The following is a 10,362-nucleotide window of genomic DNA, read 5'->3' as shown; positions in this document are numbered from 1 at the left end:
ATATATACATACATACATACATACATACATACATACATACATACATACAGGGTGCAATGGGTAAATCATAGCCATTTTATATTTTTATTTTTGCGTATGCACCTTGTTTGTTTTTGACTGTCAACTCCACAGTATGGTAGGGTCAGTTGAGCACCATCTGTAAGAAAAACAGCACCATGATGCAATTCACTCTGCCAAAAATTTGGAAACAATATGCTGTACTGCTTGGCATTCACAGTATGAATATTTCAGAGTGTTTGGGTGTCAGTCTGAGGACATGTACTGAGAGTGTTTAAAATCAAACATCCAATCAACATCATGGGGTTTGGAGTGACCACTAGTGATGGCGACATTATACTTTGATTCATCTTCCCACATGGCCTCAGACTCAACATGGAGGCCTACATCAAGTGCCTGGAGAAGGTAGTGCTGGCCTTGGTTAAGAGGGTGGCTGCTGGAAGACCCAATGTCTGGCAACAGGACTCTGCACCATTCCACAGAAGCAGGAGAACCCAGTCATGGCTGTCAGACAATTTTTGTGACTACATCACCAACCTCTTAATAATCTGGCCACCTAACTCCCAAGACTGCAACCTCCTTGATTATTATGTGTGGGGCACAGCTGAGCAAGAGGCCAACAAAACTCCTTGTAACACCAAAGATGAACTGAAAGCAAGGATTATGGCAGCATTCACCAACTTAAACAGGGAGACCATCCAAAAGTGTTGCAGGAGATTCCAAAGTCGTCTAGAGGCCATGGTTGAAATCAATGGCGATTTTATTGAATAAATTTACTCTTTAGTATTTCAAGATATTTTTATGTAATTTTGATAAATATATCAGTTAAAATAAGATGTCAGTGTTAAATTCATTTTTACGTAATTTAGATGACAATATATTCACTGCACCCAATGTGTGTGTGCGTGCGTGCGCGCGCGCACGCACACACGCACACAGAGAGAGAGAGAGAGAGAGAGAGAGAGAGAGAGAGAGAGAGAGAGAGAGAAAGAGAGAAAGAGAGAGAGAGAAAGAGAGAGAGAGAGAGAGAGAGAGAGAGAGAGATAGAGAGTACTCCAGTTTCCCAAAGTGCTAGGTTTGCAATAAACTAAAAGGGAAACTGAACAAAGAGAAAACAGGCATTGCCAATTGGCAGAATCCACTTTGTCAATAGAGTGTGCCTTGCTAAGGGCAAACAAGGAGTCAGCTCTTCTCAAACCATGCCACAACCATTACACTTAAATTGGTAAAATACTGGAGGAAGGAGTGGCAGATTGGTAGAAATCAGTAGAGCATCAGACAAAATATATTTGTGGCATTCACTTAAAGCTCTATGTTCTGAGTTCAAATCCTGTTACTGTTTGAAATTCTAAAAGCTACCATTACATTAATCTAGGGCTTGCTCATTTTGAGAACTCAAAACTGATGGAGGATAGCAATGCCAAACACATTAGGAAACAGTATTAAAAATGAGCTGTACGAAGTCTGATGATGTATCTGACAAAGACAAGAAAGGTGCCTGTGAAGTTGGAACCTGATCTGAACTATAAATCTAAGATTGGTCCATTTCAATATTGTTATTTTTGTGGTTCCATTAAGATTCATTCAAAAACACAAGTTGTCTGTGATAGATTATCAACTGGAGAAGGAGAAAGTCTAACAACAACAATTGTGTCATCATTGATTTGCAAACAGTCACCAAACAAATAAATCTCACAGTCAATCATTCAGTAAATAGATCTGTTCATTCCAACTGATATATTTATGACAAGAACTACACAGCACTGTAGATATAACAATGGTGAAAAAAATCTCGCCAATATTACTGTATTGAATTTTTTCTGGTTAAAAAAAAATTCCAAACATTTCATATGGATACTTATTTCAAATCTACATACACATACATGTTTACACGTGTTAGAACTCTTTCTGCATTTCTTCTTATATATTATACCTCTAATCATTAACAGTAGTACATTTAGAACACCTATATACATACAAATATTTAGAGACATACCACAATGTATATTAAACCTCATTAAAATTTTAAATCAAATTTTGAAATGAATTATTCAAATATTTTAATTAAAAATGTACATTTTAATTGTTGCAGAAAAACATTATTCATATTATAAAATAATTTATTTACTTTAAGAATCTCAAAACATTATTCTCTAATCTGTATAAAAATATCAATATTATATTTGCAAAGCAATCCAATCTGATAGAAGATTAGGAAATAAAAGATACAAACAAAAGACAGATGAAATAGCTAATAAGTGTGTTAAATCAACATTTCTAAGACCATTACTGGGATATATTTTGAAAGCGGTGAAAGAAATACTTACTCAGCATCATTGCGTACACAACAGTCAAGATCTAAGATATGGTTACCAATAAACCAAACAAGATTTGAAAAATAAGGAGCTGCTGTTCGATCCCGAATATATCTCAACATTGCTTTATCATCCACTGGAAAAAAAAATATTAACAATTTAACTTTAAAATCAAATTACATATATTTCAATATAAAAGAAATGTTAATTTGCAAATCATATTTTAGGATATATATCTAAATTTATAGCTAAAGATTGTTAAAATAAATTTCTTTTCACAAGTCACAATTTTTGAAGAGAAAAGATGAGTTGATCCTAGTATTTAACTGGCATTTATTTAATTAGCATTAGAAGGGTGAAAGACAATGGTTACTTCAGAAAGATTGAAACACAGTTATGAGACACCAAAATCTAACCATCTCAATGGTCCTTAAATTTACTAAAATAAAAAAATTGATCAGAGGGGTAAGATAGTTTAAGAAAAAATAAATTTTCTAAGTTGAGGTTACACAAAAATAGTTTTGAATGAAGAATTTCAAATTAAACCCAGTATATACATTAAATGGTGGTATGAAAGGCTTGTATCAAGATGGCAAAGAAGTCTAGGAAAGCTTCCACCATGACAGCATGAAGAAAATATATTTTAAAAAGTCTGAGAAAGCAGAAGATTAGACAGGAAAATGTTTAGTACTGAAGAGATCACATCTAAATAATATTAAATCAAGGCTATTTAGTAACCATCTCCAAATATTTTATCAACCTTCTCCATACCTGACAATGTCTTCCAATGATATACTGAAAAAAAGACTAAACTTCATAATTTTTTCAAGATTAAATTCCACAAATACTTAAATTAACCATCTATTCAGGCTTTCTCCAAGCAAAGTATCTCACTATTCCTCCTTAATTACCTCAAAAATAAAATCAAACTTATTTAATTAATCCTTCAGTATAAGGATATATTAAACCTCATTTAATTAGTACCTCTGCAACTGCTGGAAATACGAAATTCCTAAGCAGTGGAACAAGAGTCAATAATGTATCAGGTGATCAGGCAAAGAGTAAATTATATATACTCACCAATGATGCACAATGACAATGGCTAAAACATTTAGCTCAACCCAGGCCATCTAACTATAAAAATGATCCAAAAGATGACATAGCTCACAGTAGCAGGAGCTACTGTGTACTATGCCATTTGATCATACTGTGAGGATTCACTAGCTTAGAAGTTCTGAATTCATGTCTGGAGTTTGAAAATATTTGGTCTCACTGCTTCTGGCTGATTTAGATGCACTACATTAAAATAATACCTTTAATGGCACACTTAAAACCTACACTGTCACCATACAATAGGAGAATAATACCTTTCTTTAAACTGATTTCATTATTTCACTAAACTAAACTCATGGATCTCTTGCTACTTAAGGCTACTGTTTTAAAACTTTTGTTTATCTCCCTTTGAGTAATGTTTCCTTATATACAATTTCATACATACTGTGGTCATTTACAATGTTTCAAGTTCATGCTACCCATCAAACTATCATGATTTTAATCTTCGTAAACATTATGTAGAACAGAAAGTAAACTTCCTTCATTCATAACAATAATCTAAATTTTATATCAGTAAATCAGTCCACTTGGCCATTACTTTAACCAAGTCATTTATTAGTCTATACATTGTAAACAAAAATGCATATAAAGAAGAAACTACATTTTGATAAATACTTTAAAACTTTGAATAGAACTGTGACTAATTTCTAGTTGTTTTCATGCTATACATCCATTGTACAGATAGTGTCATTACTTGCTTCTAAAATACATTTAATGTAACAGTGTAAGGGTTGCATCATCACTCACCTCGATATACATTTAAAGTAATAGTTCGGACAGCAATTCGGACCATAGTCTCATGCTGATTGAAAAATTTTATGGCTTCTGTATAAAGTGCAAAATCATTTGTATGCTGCAAAAGAAAAAAAGATAGTAAAGAAGAAATTTTTACAAGAGAAAGTAGTCCTAAGAAACCTTCATCATCATATATCTATACGTATATCATCCTCATCATTTTAACATCCTCTTATCCATGCTTGCACAAGTCAGACAGAATTTGTTGAGGCAGGTTTTTTATGATCAGATGCTCTTCCTGTTGCCAACATCTACCTGTTTCCAAGTAAGGTAGTGCTTCCTCCTGGTTAGACATGTTTCCACAGAAGTTTGGAAACAAAGGACACCATTTGTATGATCTTAACATTTTATAATTATCATGGGAGGTCAAGACAAGGATATACATACATACAACCACTATATATATATATATATATATACCCCATCATCACCATCATATATACACATGCACATACATGCATGTGATAGGCTTCTAGTGAGATTGACATATAATTCACAAGACTAAAGAGTCCTTGACCAAGTGAGAGTTTAATAGAAAGAACAGTGGCTTTATGATAGATGTTAAAGTACAATAGAAGGAACAAGTTTCTTGCAGTAGAGGAGATACATGGCTACCTTTCATTATATAAAGGTAAATGAGAGTAACTGGGATGGAGCTGGAAAGAGAGATAAAAATGGTGGTAACAAGATATCAGAATGTGTCCTCAATGTACAAGATGAATTAAAGAGCTTATAAGGACAGATTGGGATAGGTGGGTTAGTAGAGTTTGCAAGAGTTTGTGGAGAGATGGGTAGTGAATGATGAACAAGGGCGGAGAGGTGGTCAGTGGTAAATATGAATTGTGGGAAGGTGATAAGAATGAGGGATGGATTTCAATAGAAGTGGCTCCAGATAAGAGGAGGTGATGGCACACTAGAAGGTAAAAATCAAATTACATTTTAATAATCAAGGTTGCCAACAGAACAATATCCAAATCACTTGCAACATACCTCTAAAGATTAAATAACTATGTTGGTCATAATTACAACTGTTTTGGTGTATGACAATTTACAAATACCCAAAGACTATTCTCATGAGCAGAATGTTATCTCAAATTATTTTTTAAATGCAAAACAAAGGAAATGTATTCATACTACAATTCTTTCTATTTTTCTATGACAAGTGGAGAAATGTAATAAAAGAAGAAGGCAATATATAAAAATTATGTAAAATTTAAGGACCAATACTTACCTCATTGTAGAAAAAGTGAATTGTATGTCGGTTTAGTTTTAAAGACAATGTTTTCAAGAATGAAATATAGTAGGCCATCACCTGTAAGAGAAAGTATTGTTAACAGATTTTAACAAAAAGTTACAATAAAGACGAGCATACTGAATACCATAAGAAGACATGAAAAATACAGCATGTAATTTTGCTAGGATAAGTTAACTGAGTAGAGCCCATTATTCTTCATACTACCCCAATGGAAGGATTTTAACTTAGCACATTAAATCAATGAAACAAAGTTCAATCGTTTATGCTACTTATAGAAGTTAACTGTACCTACACATGGTACTTAGGTGGACTGAACCAGTGGGTGCTAAATTTCTAGATCACTAACACTGAGTAATCCTGAGACACAAAGTATGGATCTATGGCCAACAGACAGACTAACATCATATCAACATAGTCTGTGACTCTATAAAAATATAATAATTAGAATAAGTAAAGACAAATCTTTGTTAATTTCATTTGACCCACTCACACAAAAGTCAATATAACAAAAAGATGTTAAATTAGATTATATTCTTATTGGTTTTTATGTTTTTACATGCTGAAGAGGATAGGCAAATGTGCATTCTCTTTCTGGGATTTTTTGTTTCTCTCTCTCTCAAATTAAATGTGCATTTAGGTAAAAAGGCACATTTCTGAAGAGAAGCTGTCTTGACATCTGCATGCTTTTAGGAGTATCACTCAATAACAGAGTATGATACTTATAAAATAGCTATGTTAAATAAGCAAACCCTTGTTAAGGACCTTAAACATTTCAACATAGAAAAATCAGAGAATTATTTTTTAAGTAAAGGCTATTAAGATAAGATTACTGGTTATATCACAATTGCTGCACAGTTGTTTATCCATTGAATCTCTACACACAAGAGAGGGATACTACTGCAATCAAACTGACATGGTTATATTTTCCTTCTATATTTTTCTGTCATGTGCCAGTACAACAATGACATTGGTTTATCAAAATAAGCTCAATTACCATTCGCTATTCCAAGAGAACTTTAAAATGGCACAGGTCTGCCACTACTCAAACAAAGTGATAAATGTTAACTAAATAAAAATTCGGGGCATACAAAATTTTCCTTTACATATTTAAGGTACAGATTTTCACTGGATTTTTCTAGCCATCACCATATTTTTAGCTTTGTACAAAATCAATTTTTAGGTGTCCAATGAAATAGTGAGATATTTAGATGAGTTGTAGATCTCATATCACAATTTTAGCTTTATACAATATCAGATTTTAAGCATTTGATGAAGTTATGATAAGTATATTTAGTCAAACAAAAACCTCACTTTGTTTGTTGTCTTACCTCTTCATCTGAGAAATCAAATTTATGAACAATGATAGAGTTGATGTGGTTGTTTGAGAGTAAATAGTCTGGAAAAAGAAAAAGATTTACAATTATTCTTTTGAAAATATCTCTTTAAAAATATAACCATTTGAACAAAAATTCCAAATTATTGAATAGTGATTAAGATTACTAATAATATTACAGATATTACATTTCATTTCTTCAAATTAGAAATAGATCAATTTTGAAAGTGTAAGAATTGAAAGAGGAAAAAAATACAACTGGATTTTTTTTTAGATCATTTATAAACAAAGTAAATGAAAGCAATGATATATACTTACACAATGAGGTTTCATTACTAATATTTTCAAACAAAATATTTAAAGTCTGTAACAACTGGACACAGATGTAGCGACCACATTTTTGACGTAGATAACGTAAAAAAAATGACAGCATGTTCTTTTCCAAGAAAAAGCTGTAAAAGATTTATCAAACAAAATTGATCTTAAACTAACAGTAAACCAAAAGATAACACAGATTACTGCATATAAAATGTTCCAGGCATATTAGGAAAAGCTTATGAAGACGTTTAAAAAATTAATCTAAAGTTGAGGAAAATTATAGTGTATATCTATATCTGCATTATGATTCCTTTGATCATCCTTGGGGTTTTTATTACTGGATATGTTCAGAAACAAGATACATGATCATGAATCAAGATTAAACCAACTGGAACTGTGTATATATAAATATTATAATCTTATTAAAAACAAATTTTAGACATCTAAAAATTTTATCAACTTGTTAGTATCTATGAAATTTATTGGTTTTATATTGTATTTAGAGTAAAAGAAGATCATTAAATATGTTATGGGAGGAGTATACTCAATAAATTGATCCAGTAATGTTGACAATACTTACTTTCTCCACCTGAAGGTTGAAAAGTAAAACAAGGAGAACAAAACACAACACTGTAAAGCATTTGAACTAATATTATTGTAACAATCACAGCTTCTAAAGATATATATACTAGACTGTGTTGAATGATCAAATATAGAAATATATATTTTGGGTTGAGTTACACTTGTTGGCATGAAATTTGATTTGAGAGTGTGTGTCGGAACTAAAATAACTGCGTAAGCCATGAAAAAATACACTGTTATAAATAACTTTATTTTGTTCTTATTTCATAATAAAACTTACACATGAACATTTCCTATTCCTTCCATCAAACTTCTGTTGCAAAATTTTAAAGACATAATATTAACATCTTGATAATATTTCTATCTTCCAACAATTCTAGAGAAACAAGGTTTCACTCAAAAAAGAAAACTAATTAAAGGACTAAGTCCCAAATTAATGATACAATGACCATGAGGTCAAACTCTACAATAATCTTTTCTCTGATTATACATTTGTTTATATAAATTCAGTTATCACCAGCATTAGTTTTTGATTTCTATTCAGGTGAAGGAATGAAACGAAAGAAGGAAATATATCTTTTTAAAAGATCTTGATTGTGTAATATATCTTTTTAAACGATCTTAATTGTCAGCAAAGCTTACCATTCCCATGCCTGAATTGATAACTTCATTTACAATCTTCAGGCTATTATTGCAAATCCATTTCAACTCATGACAGTTTCTCATTTAGCATACATATTATAACATTTACTTGTTCCAGTCACTGGATGTGGCCATGCTGGGGTGTCCCCTTGAAAAATTTTAATGGAACAAATCGACCCCAAGACTTATTTTTTTTAAGCCTGGTATTTATTCACCTGTGCCTATGTGTATGTGCATCTATGTAACTGGCACCTGTGCTGTGGTACATGAAGAGTACCTTTCTAACCAAGTGAAATCGTAGTCATGGCAGATATTGATGTCATGCAAACTGACACCCGTACCAGTGGTACATAAAAACTCGCATTATATTCTCAGTGGTTGGCATTAGGAAGGGCATCCAACCATAGAAAGCATGCCAAATCACACTAGAGTTTGGTGTAGCCCCTCAGCTTCCCAGCCCTGGTTAAACCAGCCAATCCATGCTAGCATCATCATCATTGTTGTTGTTGTTTTTATGTTCACTTTGCTATGCTGGCATGGGTTGGCTAGAATTTTTTGAGGCAATTTATACAGATATCTCCCTTCCTGACAACAACCCTTTCAGTTGTCTCTTACAACAGTGACACAATGTACTTAATCTAAAAACCAGGATACATGTGATGCAGGCATGTGTGTACACACACACACACATTATCCATTCATATTATACACCTATTTCCAGGTAATAATCTCTTCACCATTTTGACCAATAAGGTTTCACACAAGCAGAAAATCTCATTGTTGCCTGCAGAGGTTAAAATTCCCAGACCTATGCAATATCCAACTACACATCACAACCTAATCAATTACCTAGGAAATAGAACATATTTATTACTTCCAGGAAGTCATCCATGCAATGTATGGTTTTCAATCCATGACTGATTAGGTTGTTCTGCTTTCAACTGATTGACAGAGTGTATGCAAGAGAGAGAGAGATCAGGAGTAAATAGACCCTTCAGAAGAGAAAAAAAAAATTAAAGGTGATGTTCATGCCTTCTCCAAGGGGATTTAGCAATGTCAGTGAAAATGCTTCAGTGGAAATTGCGCCAGTCTTGCAGTGTTTTCCAGCTGTGTTCCACCTACACTACAAATCTTACTACTGCTAGCCATTGCAATGCAACTACACAATATGCTGTACAAATTAAGATACATAACAGTCCATAAAACTCAAGATATATTTCATTGAAACAAATCATCATTTAATGTTCATTCTCCATGCTGGCATAGGTTGTTGAATGGTTTGACAGGAGCTGGCCAGTCAAAGAACTGCACTAGGATCCGATTATTTGTTTTGGCAGGGTTTCTATGGCTGGATGCCCTTCCTAAAGCAAACCACTTTACAATGTGTACTGGGTGCTTTATACATAGCACCAGCACAGGTACTTTATATGTGGTACCAGAACAGGTGCATTTTATGTGGTACCAGAACAGGTGCATTTTATGTGGCACCAGCATGTGTGCTAATCCTAAAGGATAGCACATAGCAACAAACTATGTGTATGTATACATACATTCATTTTCTGAGAAAAAATGTTTATATTCAGAGAGAAAGAAGCACAAAAGAGCACTATATATGCTATTTGTGTTTGTATCTACCCATCAGGAATCACTGCAGAGATGCTCAAAATATCTGGCAGTGTTGGCTATAGCCTAGTCACCCGTATTACGAACCAGGTGATACACGAAGGAGTCATACCCAATGACTGGTGTAGCAGCATCATAGTCAACTGCTACAAAGGTAAAGGTGACGCTTTAGATACAAATAATTACAGAGGCATCAAGCTGTTAGATCAGGTTATGAAAGTTACAGAGAGGGTCATAGCCCAACTAATTAGGGAGCGAATCAATTTAGATGAGATGCAGTTTGGGTTCGTGCCAGGTAAAAGCACTACTGATGCCTTATTTCTAGTGAGACAGTTGCAGGAGAAATACCTAGCTAAGGATAAACCTCT

At 33.2% G+C, this 10,362-nt stretch overlaps 1 protein-coding gene across 5 annotated transcripts in view; it reads right to left on the bottom strand.

The window, feature by feature from the left end:
• LOC106883998 (protein CLEC16A) overlaps positions 1–10,362 on the bottom strand; it is a 109,900-nt gene that overhangs the window by 46,814 nt on the left and 52,724 nt on the right. For 3 of the 5 annotated variants that reach the window (XM_052978448.1, XM_052978450.1, XM_052978452.1), the window contains 6 exons: positions 7,148–7,281; positions 6,825–6,892; positions 5,473–5,553; positions 4,194–4,299; positions 3,105–3,128; positions 2,346–2,469 (listed from right to left, as the gene is read on the bottom strand). In XM_052978448.1, the coding sequence (XP_052834408.1) occupies positions 2,346–2,469; positions 3,105–3,128; positions 4,194–4,299; positions 5,473–5,553; positions 6,825–6,892; positions 7,148–7,281 (537 nt within the window). The remainder of the gene's footprint in view (positions 1–2,345; positions 2,470–3,104; positions 3,129–4,193; positions 4,300–5,472; positions 5,554–6,824; positions 6,893–7,147; positions 7,282–10,362) is intronic. The other 2 variants (XM_052978449.1, XM_052978451.1) reach the window with 1 other exon arrangement.

This window comes from Octopus bimaculoides, chromosome 2 (assembly GCF_001194135.2).
Source record: "Octopus bimaculoides isolate UCB-OBI-ISO-001 chromosome 2, ASM119413v2, whole genome shotgun sequence".
In the NCBI taxonomy this organism is placed as follows: domain Eukaryota; kingdom Metazoa; phylum Mollusca; class Cephalopoda; order Octopoda; family Octopodidae; genus Octopus; species Octopus bimaculoides.
This window is presented reverse-complemented; position numbering and strand designations above follow the sequence as displayed.